Below are 17,206 nucleotides of genomic sequence, written 5' to 3' on the forward strand. Positions count from 1 at the left end.
GAGAATGGTAATGTTCCCATTCTGCACTGTACGGCAATCTTCATTAACAGGTTTCGAGATCCCACAATCTCGAAGTTCTGAGCGTCGGTATTTAGAATGTCGGGATTGGAGAATTTTGAAATTACAAAGTGGACACACACACACACACACACACACACACACATATATATATATATATATATGGGTCTGGTTCATTTCACTGAAAGCACAAATCGCCGAAAACTCATTTCCCCAAATTCAGTGTATATGCCCTGTTCCCCACAGTAGTGTGATACTGGAGTTAGAATATATAGTTGGGGGTGTGGGGGGCATGGCTTGTTTTATACTATGCAGTTTATGTTAAAAGGGTAAGTAAGTACTTTTAAATCAAAGTAGGTGGTGGGCTACACCCCCCCACATGCCCCAATGTGGGTGGCTGTGCCCCCACCCCACCCCCAACTATATATTTTAACTCCAGGATCGCATTACAGTGGGGAAACAGGGCATACACACTGCCACTATTATTTTTGGCGAAATGAGTTTTCGGCGATTTGGTCTTGGTGAAATACAATTCAGCAAAATGTGCTTTCGGCAAAATGAACCAGATCCATATATATATACAAATATATATATATATATATATATATATATGTATACATATACATATACAAATAATATACTTTCCCTATTCATGGAGGAGTGAACATATCCTTTCTATAACAGCTATCTCAGTGACAGGTTTTTGGCTGTAAAATTGGGAAAATGACAACTATCCCTTTCTCTCAGTACACATAGGGGTACCTCAAGGCTCTATCTTTCGGCTCCTTGCTATTCGATGTTTTCATAAATGACCTACATACTGCAAATAAGCCTGCTACCATAATTCAGTAGTTCACACCCATCTACACTGCCAAAAATCTACAACAACTTCAAACTCAAACACAGAAATCCTTCAACTCCATTGAAGCATGGCTCTATAACTCTCAATTACAATTTCACCCTAAGAAGACCAAACTTATGTTCACACCTAAACAATACTATAACAAACCTGTCTTCACCACTACTTCTTCTGACTAAACCAAAACTGAATTTGTAACTCATTGATGATGCCATGACATTTGACCACCACGTAAAGCAAGCTATCAGCAAAATGCACAAAAAACTTGACACCCTATATCGAGCTATACCTGACTGACCAGGCTAGGCAAACCACTGCTTCTAGACTACTGTTACCTACCCTCTGATATACTGTTCCTATACTTGAAAACCTGCAGGGCTACCCAAGTAGGCATGCTTGAAAAATACTATGACAAAATAATAAAATTCTCAACTGATATGCCTTATAGATCCAATCACTACATTGTATTAAAACAGGCAAATTGGTTAGAATTACCTCACTATCTAATATTCCCACAAGTAAAAACTGTTGACAGACTAATTCTTCAACCTGAAAAATGCCAGACATTAAAAATATTATCCAACATTACTCCCCATCTAGAACCATTTACCCTACTGACAAATTCTTATTTCACTCAGTTAAATAAAACAATACTGCAGGTGACTTACTGTATTCCTCTCATGTGTCTAAAGTTTGGAATTCCATTCCCTTCTCACTCAGACAAACTGACAATCTGAATTCCTTCACGTTACTATTGAAACAACACCTAGAGGTCTCATGATTTTGCTCATGTAAAACAATTCGCTAATCCACCTAAACTGGCCTTACCAACTCAATCTCATCCTGCTCTAAAATTATTACTTGGCCAGTAATCTTTTATCATACCCATATTATTACGTCTTCCTGCCCCCCCCCCCCCACACACACACATGTGCACGCTGTACCATACATTCCTCAAGTTTATGTTGTTATAAAAGTTCACTTTACCACTGTCCTACACAGTACAATACTAAGGCCTAAACTTTGTCTAAACATTTATTTTGATTCAACTTTGAATGATTTTTTTCATAGAATTGTTGATTACTCATAAATATCTTCTTGATGTTTTTATTTTCTGATTATTGTATGCTTAATCATTCTTTTCTGTCTCATTACTATATGCTCAAATGATTCATCTCACTATGTATGTAGGCATGTTACTTTCTATATCTATCTTGTGGGGGATTTCTCGCTAGACCTCTGCCAAAATGGGTTTTCCATTCAGATGGACTTACCTGGTCAACAAAATAAACAAACAAATAAATAAATAATCTGTAGTACATGATTTGCAAAGCTTATGCCCTGGATTAAGGAAATCATAACTGTGTTTAACACCTTTCTGATGTAAAATGGTACTTAATGTTTTGTTAAGCACTTCTCAACTATGTAAAGCTCTTGTCTCATGCCTGAACATAATAGTGGTCAGTACCAGTAGCATAGCTAGGGCAGGATGAAGGGGGTAATTGCCCTAGGTGCAAAGTATTAGGGGGCATGATTGGCGATTTGATCCATCCTCATGGCTCTTTAAATGTATTCCAGCTTTTAAAAAACAGTATTGCATTTGTGGCCAAACCTGATCTCTGTAGCACCCCCTGTGCAGTCTAAACTATAGCAACTACTTGTGTTGCAGCAAGCAGTTTGATACAGTGTAAAAAAAAAAATACTTCTTTCTTTTTTTTATTAAACCCTGAGCACTGTAGCACTCCATGTGGGGGATAAACTGTAGCAAATGCTTTCTACTGTCTAAAAAAATAAAAAATTTATTTTTTTTAAATAAAATAAGAGGAAGGTGAGGCAGGGGCAGGATGCAGAAACAGGACATGAATGGCTTTGTTTGAGCCATCTGCGTCTGTCAGTGCCAGACATCACAGAAAAGCAACAAGCAGCGACAACATCTTTAAAAGCTATAATACACTTCACTGTCACAAAACAAATGTGGGAGATCTTGAAGTGTAGGAGAATGGTGTGTCACCTGCTGTCAGTGCTGTAATAAACTTTGTTGTCACAAAAACATGCAGGAGAATGATGAACAAAACAGATTTTAAACCTGCTTCGTCACCAGTGAGGGACTTAGCTTCAGAATACTGTAAGGCAGTGTTAAGTGTTTCTATGGCTTTGAAAGTCATAAAACACTTTATGTTAACATACTTTTTTTCTATGCAACTACCAATAAATTGCAGCAGCTACAGAAAGTGACTCCAGTGTGTGTATTTCAACAGGGTATAGGCAGAGTAAATGGACATGAGTGAAAATAGCAACTACCAATACATTGCAGCAGCTACAGAAAATGACTCCAGTGTGTGTATTTCAACAGGGTATAGGCAGAGTAAATGGACATGAGTGAAAATAGCAGGATGAGGAAATAGGTAAACTGGGGAGCCTAAGTCCCTAGGTCCTAAGTTGGAGGTCTAAGGTGTGGAAATCTAGCTAGACCTTTAAGATATTTTAGTATAACAGTTTAAGGGCCTATGAATAAGATTTACCCCTACACATTAATCTTCATGCTGGACAAGAGGGCAGCCAAAGAACGTGACTGTCTGCTTCGTGAGGTTATATTAACATTTTGTTATATATGAATTCTTACAGAAGGTAACCCCAGAACATGAATGTCTACTTCCTGAGGTTATGCTACCATTTTGTTATATATGAATTATTTTCTCCAAAGTCTATACTGGCATTGCTGACAACTCAAGTATATCAAGCAAACAGTAAAACTGCTTTCTGCAAGGGATTTTTTATTACTAAAATGATACAATTTTAGAAACGTATGTTATGTTCAAACTATACCTCTCAACCTCTTAGCACAACAATTTTGTTCAAAGTCCAAACCAATGTGGGGGGCAAGAACCCCAAATCAGGGAAAGATATTAAATATTGATCTTATAAACTTAAATAAAAGTTGCTAAAATAAAATATTTTGCATTAGCATACATTTTCTGAAGAACACAATGCCTGAAACTCAAATGTTTGTCATTTTTTAGAAACTTCAATCTAAAATGATTTGCCAGAACACCACAAATTTTATTTTCAGTAGATCAAATATATGAAGCAAAGATCTAAAATTTCTGTAATATTTTGGACAATTGAGAAGTATGCTTTAGAAACATGCAGCAGTGGGTTTACTTTTCACTATTTAAATCACTTATTTTGGTCACACTGAGTGCATATTCTCTTTAAAGGTTTGAAAGAATTAGTTAAATATGTATAGGCTCTAACTAACCCTTTGTCTGAAAATACCATCCCACCACTATATGGCAAATTTCTACTGACTAAAACAGTTAATTCTAGATTATTATATCTCCAGTTTGCTCCACTGAAAGAAAGTGGAGCCAGTAAAAAGAAGAATAAACGTTAAGATTTATTATTACAAACAGCTACAGATGACCATTCACTTTGCTCTCAGGAAAGCAGCTGAGCTTCCAGGAGGTTGCAAAATCAGAATTACACAAGTTAATACTGATTTGTGAAGCAAACTAGAGACAGAAAAGAACTATGGATTTAAAGAACACACTCTGTTGCTATAGTATATTTCATAATACAGGACAGGTCACACACAGTGGCAAACATGGATCATTAGAAAATACAAATATTTAGTGGTGAGACCAAAAAAAAAAAACTTTCTAAAATGCAAAGGAAACAAAAAGATAACACAGAGGACTATCCAAGCATTTATAAAAGAAAATAAATTCTGCTTACAGGTTCTCCACGATCTCCTTTTGGACCAGGTATGCCTGGACGTCCCTAAAAACAGAAACAGCACAAATTTATAACAGTCACAAAGCTTCCTAATGCATGATAAAAGCTATAAGTGAGTCAGAAAATGTGTTTTGTCTATGTCATGATGTAATAAATAAAAGGAAAAGAATGGCATATAATGTGTGATGGCCTGGTTGGGCTGCATGGAAATATCTACATATGTTCTAATGTATTCAATGTTTAAAATGAATGGAATGGAAAATAAACTGGGAATGCTATGGAGGCCAGTAGCTAGGAATTTTGGAATTGTATAAGCTTTCAGAATATAACACCACTTCCTAAAAATTGTAGACTAATGTAAAAAGAAGAAAAGATTAGACAACCAGGTATTCTGGGGAAAAAGTAATTCAAAAAAGCATATAACCAGAAATCATGACAAATATTCTTAAACAGTTAAACAAGTGTGCTTTGTTGTGTTCATGGTATATGCCTGACATATTAAACAGACACAGAAACAGTAGCGAGGAACTACATGTAAGAAGACAGGCTATCATTTAAACAATAAATAAGTATACTGTGTTTGAAATTAAATTCTGAATGCAAAGCTTTACAGTTATACTGTGCAGTTATATGATACAAAAGGAAAATATGCCCTGTCTGATTATTCTAGGTTTGTGGCAGAGAGATAAGTTCTCTAGGATGCTTAGGCTGTTTCACTGATCAGCAGGCCCTAACTTCTTAAAGTAGATTGCTGATTAACTGTTTGTTTCATCAAAGGATTTACAGAATATTCTCCCATTAAAGACATTTAACATGATACCTTACTACAGGTTGATAGAAAAATTAAGGTGCGGCCTTAAAAAGTGCAGGGAGTATGAAACTGGTTGACTAACCAGAAATAGCAGACGCCGTTTGGGGAAACTGTGATAGGAAAAGTCAGTAAAACACTGGTGTGGCACATAGTACTGGGATTGGTCTGCTTTATTGAATTTATCTCAAATATGATGAACTGCTGTTGGATATGAAGAAACAGCTTGTAAGCTGATGACACCATAAATGCTGCAGCATTGACAAATGTAGCTGGGATCTTAAAAAAAAAAGTATGAAAACTGTATGTGTATGTGCGCGCGCGCGCGCGTGTGTGTGTGTGTGTGTGTGTGTATATATATATATATATATATATATATATATATATATATATATATATATCTGTGTGTGTGTGTGTGTATATATAGATATATAGATATATATATATATATATATAGATATATATATATATGTGTATATGTGTATATATAGATAGATATATATATATATATATATATATATATATATATATATATATATATATATATATATATATATATATATATATATATATATATATATATATATATATATATATATATATATATATATATATATATATATATATATATATATATATATATATATATATATATATATATATGAATAAGGATTCCCTTCAAAACATTGAATGGACATAACATCTTAGCTCAGAAAATTGAGACCATAACATCTAAAATCCATAACGTCTAAAACTCATAACATCGAATTTCATAACATTGAAACTTTGCATCACAACTTCAAACCCTAACAATGGCATGTAAATAACATCCCCTCCACCTTAAACAACACCAAAGTAGTAAACTAACTTTGTACTACGTTTCTAAAGAGGGGCAAGCCCCCCTGCACCCCACATGTGGGGGTCTCCGCCCCCCCTGTAAATTAAATGTACCAGCTCTGTGATCGCACTACAGTGGGGAAAAAGACCAATGTTTTGAACTTCGATGTTATGAACCTTAGATATTTTGAAGGGGATTCATATATATATATATATATATATATATATATATATATATATATATATATATATAGAGAGAGAGAGACAAGATATGATTGCTTATGTTGTAAGGGATGATTTAATAAAGATGTTTCTTGTTTAAAAAACGGGGGCAGAAATTCAATAATTTATGTAATGTTGCTTAGGTTACATGATATATAGCAATATATGTAAAGTATAATGTTAGTTAATGTTAACTTGTTAATACAGTTTGATTACTTTTGTATAAATGTAAATTTGTCTGTGTCACAAGTAATAATTCAATAAAGGTGTTTAAAAAAGAAAGAAAGAAAACTATGGCACCAATAAATTATTACTGACTTGTAGTTTAATATAAGAAGAATGACCCATTGGACTGCTTTCCTAAATTAAACCTTCGCCTCACAGCAAGAGGTTTTCTGGTTCGATTATCGGATGGAGCACCTTCTGTGCGGAGTCTGCATGTCCTCCCCGCGGTTAAGTGAATATAAAGACATGCAGGTAGGTGCGTGCATGTGTAGGTGTGTCTTCCTTGAACATCACACACACCAAAAGACAGCTAGTTCACCCAGGCTAACACTATGCTGAAAAGCAAATGAACTGTCTGTGCAATCCAATAATAAAAGTTCTGTTAAAATCCAGAATTTAATAAATTGGTGTGTGGATTATTTATTGGACAGTTCACCGTAGCAAAAAGGGAATATCTCTTCATTTTTTGTTCCTTGAAGGTCGGGTGCCAGGCTGGCAACTCAACACAGTAAAAACTCACTGCCAATCATTAGCGGACCGGAGTTCCGCTGTGGCGACCTCTAACCGGGAAAAGCCAAAAGACAGTTTTTATCAGTAATAACTTATTGATGCTGTGTTTTGTCTTGTTTTGTATTTTACTTGGACATGCACTATCATGGTTATTCATACTAAAATTCTATAAAGAAATCTGGAATGTTATTTTGGTTAACTCACACAACGTTGACCAAAAAATACAGCAAAAACTCCCAAAATGGGTTTTAATATATTTCCTTCATGAGGAAGGACATTGGTCCATTGTGCTTGGTATTTTGTGCTCCGATGTTTTTGTGTTTTTGTCAATATTCTGTAAATTGACCAAAAATGTTTGATTTAAAAAATACTGTTTCATGGTAGAGTAGCTGGATATAGCAATTCACTATATAAGGCAGTAGTGATACATACTTAAGTCATAAATGAACAATGCAGTCAAAGGAAAAAAATAGAATGTCAGTAAAATGGATTTGATTCTTACATCTCTACCTGACTCTCCAGGATCTCCCATATCCCCTTTTTCTCCAGGCCTCCCAGCAGCTCCTGTCAGACCCTGAAAGCAATAAAATAAAATCAATTTCTGTCATAAATTACAGTTTGAAACACATTAAGCACCAGATCACTTCCTGAACATATTACTTCAGGAGTATAACTGATTTCATTTACATGAGCATCTCTTCTGGAACCTTACAGAAATAAAACACTATTTGTACTAAACATTAAAAGGGAGCACAGGCTGCTCCCTTCATCAATACTGTAATTCACATTTGAGTAATACTGCAATATACAATGCATGTACAACTTGTACAAGTAACTATATTGTGAAGAGTAACTACCTGTAGTGTGTACTATGCTACCAATGCAGGAACAATGTTAGATGACACTAGGCTCCTTCCAACTGTCATTGACTTATAATGTATTTATAGCTCATGGCAAAATTCACACTCACCTGAGGCCAAGAGCTGACCATACACTGCAGAGGAAACTAAAAATACAAATTCAGATAGCACTTAAATTACAGGCAGTAATCTTTATATTTTGTCATTCAGATAAGACCTGGTATCAGAAACTAATTACAGTTGCTTTCAAAGATTCAGCCATTTATGTAATCACTCTGAGTGTTCCAGTTTCCATCCACATTCCAAAGACATGCCATATATGTGATATGGAATGAAGATCTGGTAACCTGCTTCTGTCTCCCCCCTTTGCCTTGAAAACACTGTGGATAAGAGTGGTTGTCCATAGTGTCAGTCTAGGAGATGGATGTGATCAGTAGGAGAGCAACCGAGTACAGACACTGAAAACAAACAGATCAGAGATTAACATGTTGCCCTTCACTTCAAGCCAACATAAATGATATACAATCTGCAAGACATTACCTATAGACTTGAAGTTGGTAGCAGCAGCTAATTCTGCTATGATACACTCACATGGAAGGGATCAAGACTTCTGGTAAGAACGATTATGGATGGGCTGATATGGGATAGTAGGGACTTAGAACTACAAAGTTAAATGGGCAGCAGGGTGGCTCAGTGATAAAAACTCTGCCTCACAGCTGCAAGGTCATGATTTCAATCTTGGATCTTGATCACTTTTCACATTCTGCATGGACTTCTGCATTCTCTTCACATTTCTACATTCATTTTCTGTGGTTAATCTGGTTTACATCCATCTTACAAGAAGCATGCTGGCAGATTGTCTACAGTAGACTGTCCATATGTATGTTTTAGGTACTCTTGCCCTTGTGGCTTGTTTTGTGGTGGGAAAGTGTTGGAGTGGCCCATTAACAGGTTAATAAATTAAAACAGTTTTTAAGATGCTGAGGCATATACTACAACCACACGACTGCAGTCTCTGTGTGTGGCCCTTTCATATTTATTTATTTTACATTTGTTGACCGGGCTAGTCTAGCTGGATATATGTCCATTTTCAGTAGAGGCCCGGGGAGAAAAGCTCCAAACAGGAAATTGACAAAGTTAAACTAAGCAATTCTACAGAATTAAAACTAGGCAATACTAAATAAATTGAACTAAGCATTTCTATACAGAAAACGTAAAATAAACAAAAATTTTTTTTTTTTTTTTTTTTTTACAAAATCACACTAGAAAGTTATGAGCAATTATTAGATAAAGGGAATAATAAATGTATCTTATTCTCATTATAGGAGAGTAAGAGTAGAGTTGAAGGCAGTGGATACAGGTGTAGGAATAGAGTTAAGATTATAGAATGGTCACCTTTCACCTTTATTTTGATACTAACAGTACTAGAGTTTTATCTGAAATTGTTGAAAGGACTGAAAGGTGGAATACACTGTTGTATAACAAGGTGCTGTTCAAAGGGACACTAATTGTTGGGTCATCTGTGGGGATAGACAAGAGCTGTGAGTGTGAAAGGTTGCATTTTCTTCAATAAACATTTTTTTGGTTTCTTTAAGCAGAGCTTCTATTGCAGAGTCCTTGGAAGACTCCTCTTCCACAGATGCCTCCAACTTTAGCAAATGACAAATTCATTAATCAGTTCAGCTCACATATACAGCATGAAGAGCAGAGGTAGAAGGCTTTCCTTCTGACTGTAATGCTATCCTCTGTGTAAGTTTCAAGAAGGACTCTGAGAGAGGATGCCTCACATTGGTTCAAGAGGTTGTAGCTTCAGTCACCCATTCTGACACCTTTGCTTGTTTAATAATACCAGTATGTTAACCAGGTAGGCCCGCTAGATACACAGTTCCTTTTCAGAGGCAAGCCAAGAGCTATGTCTGACTAAGTAGAAAGACTGATTAACTGAAAGCTAAGCTACAGTTGCCATACCATTTCACGATCGTTATTTTATAACTGTGGTTATGTTGCAGTTTACAGTGCTGCAAAGAAGTGGCTAATATTCCAGTGTAGAAGGTATAATACATTTCAAAAGATTAAACATTTAGAGCAGATTATGGGCATTCTCAGCTACGTTAGGGCTGTTTACGATTGCTAATGAGGGTTTGGTTCTAAGAAAGAGGATATGCAATTCAGTTACAAGTAGAAAGATGCTCTTCTTCATTTTTCCATACGAGTTATGACCGATATTATATGAGTTTAGGCAGATTTAGCCAAGGTGGTACAGCGGTAGTGTTGTTGCCTCACAGCAAGAGGTTCTCCTGTTTGATATTCGGCTGGAGTGCCTTCTGTGTGGAGTCTGCATGTCTTCCCCACGGTCGAGTGGCCTCCAAAAGACATGCGTGAATGGGCATACCTTCGCTGAAGGTTCGCCGTTGGGCTGGCAACTCGGCACCATAAAAAAAATCGACTGCCAATCTTTAGCGGACCAGAGTTCCGCTGTGGTGACCCCTAACCGGGAAAAGCCGAAAAGAAAAGGCAGATTTATTGTTACTAGACAACATTTTGTACATAAGGTTGAGTGTGATTTTTTTTTTAAATTATTGTGCTATGTTTGAAATTTTGGCTATGATTTTATTTATGGAAGGTTTGTTTCTAGAAGCACTGCCAGATGAAGCTGCATGGTTATGTTTGGCTTAGTGCTGAAAACTGGTTATTTTTTCCTGAATGAGTAACATAATGTGATTTCATCGATATGGAATGTGGTGCTCACTGCTGCTGAGCTTACTGGGATGTATTATTATGGAAAATATTAATCATGGATAGAATAATATGATGATGTCACTCAGTCAGAGCAAGTCTGTTTTTGTATGAAGGCTTTAAGAGCATTGCTGCACCAGAGAGTTTCATCAAATAATGCTTATTAGATAATACAAGGTGCAGATTATATGGTTATATGAAGAATGAATCCCCAAACATAATTTTGTAAAGTGTTATCATCAGTATATCTAGTTTGTAAAAAATGAATGTTAATTTCATGGGCTTTAGCATGATGCAGGGAAAGGAGGAAATATTAAACAAGAATATTATATATATATTTATTTATATACATTATATATAGATAGATATATAGATAGATTTTATATATATATATATATATATATATATATATATATATATATATACATAATAGAGAGATACTATGATATATCTATTAACATGATGGAGAGATACGGAGAAGACTACAAACTACTGTAGCACTGGCTAATGATGTCATTATTGAAACTACTTTGTAATTTTCCTTTAGTTAGTGTTATTTATTTATTATCTGTTCTACTCAATCAACATATGCTTTTCTCAGAAGGAAGGACACAAATTCAGAAAGGTTACGAAGAGGTGTACACAATGTACACATTCACAGATAGCCATATTGCTTTTGCATGAAGATGGGCAACACCACAGTGGGCTTTCTTCACCACCATTCTAGATGTGAATGATGGATTCCTGGGAGAAGCACATGCTAATTAGTCATGTGATCTCCCCCTGAACTGCCTTTGGTAAGACATTTCAGCCATCACTCCCGACCACGCCTGGTAATAAACACTACCTAAAGGTCATGTTCACCCATCATGGCAGAGGGAAGTGCTGGAGACTGCAATGGTCAGGCAGTGTTAAGTGGTGTATGATTTTATGTTTGTGAGGGGCTGTATGTGTGAGTCTATGTGTGAGTGTGTGTCTGTCTGGGAGGTCACTGTAAGGGGGGGGGTTAGTCAGATGGTAGGTGAGGTGTGTGTGTGTGTGTGTGTGTGCAGGTTGGGGTGGCTTCATACTTCCATACAACCCTAGACTAATAAGCGAAACCTGCAATATTGGGTCAGTGGGACCACCTGCCTCCAGGAATAACTCTACAGATGTGGCTGAGGGGATAAGTAGCCACCACAAGCAATTCTACAGATGTAGGTCAGAGGAGCCACTAGCCATCAGGGATAAACTCTACAGACATGGGTCAGGGGAACAGTCACCATCAGGGATAACTATATATCACTGTGCCTTAATGGCACTTAAATATAACATGGGTTAAGGGCAACACTAGACATTAAGGAGAACTCTTACATTTGCAGCTTAATGACACTTAGACATAATGAGCACCGGGGGAAATACAAGACACCAGGGAGAACTCATACATCTTATGCCTTAAGCACACTTAAATATAACAGGGATCGAGGGAAGCACTAGTCATTAGGAATAATGCTTTAACAAAGTGCCTTAAGGGGATTTATTAAAAAAAATGATGTGGGTCGGAGGACACTAGATGCCAGGGACAGAACAGATAGTGTGTCTTCAAGGCACTAAAAAGGATTCCAGTCCTGCACCCTTCCACCTGTAACACAGCACATCAGTCATCTCCTCTGCACTACCACTACTCACCATGGGATGTAATTTGACTTAAGACAAAAGACTTAAGAAAAGGGGAAAAAGGCTTTGAACCCCACACTCTTGCCACAGGAAACACTAGCACTGGCCACTGTGCTAAGTGATGAATTAGTGCATCACAGATTTTTTTTTAATATTTAATGAGGATCTAGGTCATTATTCAATGCCTGCAACAGTTTGTGAGATATGAAGGAGAGGGACAGGGCACATATAAGCCTACCTCATAATCTGACAGAGGGTCTAAATAAAATGAAAATGACTGCTGAGACAAAGACGTGGAATCAGGGACGGATTGTACTCATTCCTCTTACAGAGTCAGAAAGTTTCTTTGCACAAGCATGCATTTACTGAAGGATATAAAGTGTGAAACTCATCATGTGCAGCATTAATTACTGACTGTATTCATTAGGGATTAACAAGGGCAGGAAAAAAGGAAACATCAGAGGTGTTCTGGCAACACATGAACAGGTGTGGAGTATGCAGTGTGTGTGTGTGTGTCTAAAAATGACTTGTAAAGGGTGCCTTGCTAACACAATGTATCCGCTGTCAGTGATAACTACTGCAGAAAAGTGACGATTAGCACTCACAGTAGTTAACAGTAATTTAGCCACATGCAAATTAGCCAACAATGAGAATTTTTCTCATCGTGGTTAACATGTCTCTGAGTACAAAACTACTGCATTGTGTAAACAGGGCTTTTTCATTACAACCCTTAACCTGAGTGCTGGAGCTCTTTCTAAATCCCTAAGAGGGATTATGAGAGTTAAAGGAATGCACCCTAAACACCTAAGCAGGATGGGAAGAAATAGGTGATGCATGTCATCACTAGACTGGTAACACCTGCAATGTAGCTGAAACTACTGCATTACTGACACTGAGATGATTGTTGCAACATTGAGTATGGTCAGTGCTGGCTTTGAGATAGGAGCATTCTCAGACGTGGGGTGGTTCTCCACCTTCCTTCCAGGTGTATGGCACAAAGCCTACTTGTCTTACTGTCTGTACTAAACCTTAGGAGATAAACATTTCCTGAATAAATGTAAAACATATATATGTTTATATCTCTATCTATCTACAGATAGAGATATAGATACAGACATTAGTTTTAATCAAAACAGTTAACCATCATGCTCCCTCTGCAAAACAGCACTCTCACTGTGCAGCTTCAGCTGCTTTATTCTGTATCAGTATTCTGAAAGTTGCATGCAGCTTCAGCTGCTTTATTCTGTATCAGTATTCTAAAAGTTGCATGCAGCTTCAGCTGCTTTATTCTGTATCAGTACTCTGAAAGTTGCATGCAGCTTCATCTGCTTTATTCTGTATCAGTATTCTGAAAGTTGCATGTAGCTTCAGCTGCTTTATTCTGTATCAGTATTCTGAAAGTTGCATGCAGCTTCAGCTGCTTTATTTTGTATCAGTATTCTGAAAGTTGCATCATATCACTTGCACTAATCAAATCTGTGTATCAGTATTCTGAAAGTTGCATCATATCACTTGCACTAATCAAATCTGTGTATCAGTATTCTGAAAGTTGCATCATATCACTTGCACTAATCAAATCTCTGTATCAGTATTCTGAAAGTTGCATCATATCACTTGCACTAATCAAATCTCTGTATCAGTATTCTGAAAGTTGCATCATATCACTTGCACTAATCAAATCTCTGTGTCAGTATTCTGAAAGTTGCATCATATCACTTGCACTAATCAGATCTCTGTATCAGTATTCTGAAAGTTGCATATCACTTGCACTAATCAAATCTCTGTATCAATATTCTGAAAGTTGCATCATATCACTTGCACTAATCAAATCTCTGTATCAGTATTCTGAAAGTTGCATCATATCACTTGCAGTAATCAAATGAGAAGCTTCAGAATGAACTCTAACACACAGTTACACAGGCACTTACCCGTAGGCCTCTCTCACCAGATTTCCCAGGTATTCCTGCCTCACCCTAAAACAAATCAAACAAAAAAAATTAACAAAATGTCCCATATGTTAAAAAAAAGAATATTAAAATGTTTATATAAACAAACTAAATAATTATAATATTAAATAATCAGAAAGTTGCTAAAAGGTGTTATATACTTACTGGTATTCCATCTTCCCCCTTATCTCCTTTATCACCCTGCAAAACAAGAAGTTTTAATTAGCAACTAGGCAAGCGATAAACACATTTAACAATTTTGCTGATGTAAAGGGCCCATTTACACTGAAAGTCTCAAACCACTATTTTTTCAACAATTCTAGAGTACAAAATGCCAGCAGGAAAAGGAAGATTAAATGGTCGAGGAGCAGAATTTAATATCCATATCTTAGAACACAGGAATAAATATAAATATTCAGTTTAACCAGTACACAGACGGTTAAATATATGCCCAAATCGCAATGATAAATTACTGTCTGCTATCTCATATCTCTGAAGACAAAGCATGGGTGGACTACACCAACTACTATCTTTTCTCTGTAAATAATGCTAGCTTCCTCTTTGGGTGTCAGTGATTAGCCTTTTTCAGTACAAAATACTATCCTGTTTGGTTAGTATATAAACAATAATCTGCTGCATACATTCAGCATAGAAGATGGACAGTTCTTCAATGAGATTAACTGAATCCATACCTCTTAATCTCTTAGCACAAGAAATCTGGACAAAGCCACAAAATAGGGACAGATTTTAAATACTGCTCTTATAAACTTAAAAAAGTTGCTCGATAAACAGATTTTGTGTTGGCATGCATTTTCTAAAGGATAAGAAATCTGAAACTCAAATGTCTGTCATTATTTAGTGACTTCAATCCTCAGCAATTTGCCAGACAAAAACATACATTTTATGTGGCATAGACCAAAACTATGAGGCAAACATCTGGACAGTTAAGAAGTATGACTGAATCAATGAACCAGACTTAAAAGAAAGTGCCTTTTTGAAGAATGTTTTTGTTAAGTGTATGAAAACCATGATATGTGTGTGTGTGTGTGTGTGTGTGTGTGTGTGTGCGGTGGGAGACTGTCCCAATAACCCAACCCAAGTTTGCTGCAGCGGAGCGAAGTCTCTTCTTCTGAGATGTAGCATGTAACCCTTGCATCGATATAAGCGAGTAGAAGGTGGATGAGGGATGTTCTACTCTCTGCAGAAAATGCTTTATTTTCTAAAATGTCTGAAAGTGACTTTTTGAGATGACTTCATTTGGTAGCTCATTATTATAGAAGAGGGTCTTACTAAATCTTGTTTTAGAGAAAAGAAATGAGCCATTGAGCACGCACACATCTGCAAAAAGCTCACAGAAAAGCATATAAAATGAGGTGGGTGGGTTTATAGCACACATTTTACACATGTAGTACAACAGAAGCTGCACTTCAAATATCTTACCTGCCACAATAACAACTGAAACTGAACTACCTACAGATGAATGACACTGAACTATAAAACTGTTGTTCATAATACAGTTTTTCCCAAATTTTACAAAATGCTGCTTCCAGTAAGAAGAGATAAAGCACCAATAGATAAAAAGTTAAATGACAGATTATAAATGTTAAATAAATATTATGATTTTGTTAACATATTCACTACACAGATTGTCTGTACCATTTTTTCATATGTCAACAATAACAATATAATTGTTTCTGAACCAAGGTGAAGAGGCATCAATTTACTCCAAGACAACAGCAGCCAAATTGCTTCTTAGTCCATATTACCTTCTTTCCTCGAAGTCCAATTGGTCCAGGTGGGCCCTGTTTTCCAGTCTCTCCTGCCTCTCCAGGTTCTCCTGGGTCACCCTGTTAAAAAAAAAAAAAAGTTAATAGCACTTTAGTTTAATGCCAAGACAGTTATAATTTTTACTGAATCTGCATTGTCTTCCCACTGATAAACTCTATGGGGATCATAGCAAAGCCAGTCAGAAAATACTCCATACATAAAAAATGGAATAAGGTACCACTATATTTTTATATCTTGCAGTGAACCTGCCCCCCTCCCAAAAAAAAAAATAACATGCAACATCCCAAGGCATAAAACCTATAACATGTAGAATTTTGAAATACGTGACAGAGAAGGTTTGGAGAAATGTGGCCATAAATGTGTATTACTTGGAACTTTGTTTTCCCAAACCTTACACTTTCAAAACTTTGATCTCTTTTTGCTGAAACCTTGTGTGCTTTTTTGTACTTTTGTTGTTAGGCATAGAATGGACAATGAAAAAATTTGCATTTTGTCAAAAAACACTTCTGAATAACAAGTTGGAAACCATATTTTATGCAATGTCTGTCATTTGCAGCCATACATTTTTTTCTGAGGTCTAAGAGTGACTTTTAAAGAAAAAAAACTACGAACTTTGATCACAGAGTAATATAACCCCCATTACTGGGCAGACCTAGCAACCATCTCATATGTACTAACCATGCATTTTCCAGCCTGGCACCTAAACTCTAGGACTGTTTCCCCACAAATCTCGACAATGCAAATTTAGAGAAATACTATTAGCATTTCTCAGGCAGAGAGCTTCCCGTACCTGCTGTTACACACCACCTATAACAAAAAACACTTTAAATCTCCTTAAGCACTACTAGTTGTTCCCCTGTTATAATTCCTCTTCAGTTGCTCAGCAACCACAACTACTTTCCCCAAGTACTCCTTCTGTCCAACCCACACCACCGTCTTTCCACAGGCCAAGCTCTAATGCCTCACCCTTCTTTTGTCTTACCCCATCTGTATCAGCCCCCTACAC

At 36.5% G+C, this 17,206-nt stretch overlaps 1 protein-coding gene across 3 annotated transcripts in view; it reads right to left on the reverse strand.

The window, feature by feature from the left end:
* The window catches only part of LOC122807296 (collagen alpha-1(VII) chain-like), a gene marked incomplete at its 5' end in the record, with an annotated part of 1,562,855 nt that overhangs the window by 1,085,742 nt on the left and 459,907 nt on the right, over positions 1-17,206 (reverse strand). For all 3 annotated transcript variants that reach the window (XM_044078425.1, XM_044078422.1, XM_044078423.1), the window contains 5 exon segments: positions 4,613-4,657; positions 7,717-7,788; positions 14,395-14,439; positions 14,578-14,613; positions 16,179-16,259. In XM_044078425.1, coding sequence (XP_043934360.1) covers positions 4,613-4,657; positions 7,717-7,788; positions 14,395-14,439; positions 14,578-14,613; positions 16,179-16,259 — 279 coding nt within the window.

This window comes from Protopterus annectens, chromosome 7.part0, assembly GCF_019279795.1.
Source record: "Protopterus annectens isolate FY-2018-M chromosome 7.part0, PAN1.0, whole genome shotgun sequence".
NCBI classification, from domain to species: domain Eukaryota; kingdom Metazoa; phylum Chordata; order Ceratodontiformes; family Protopteridae; genus Protopterus; species Protopterus annectens.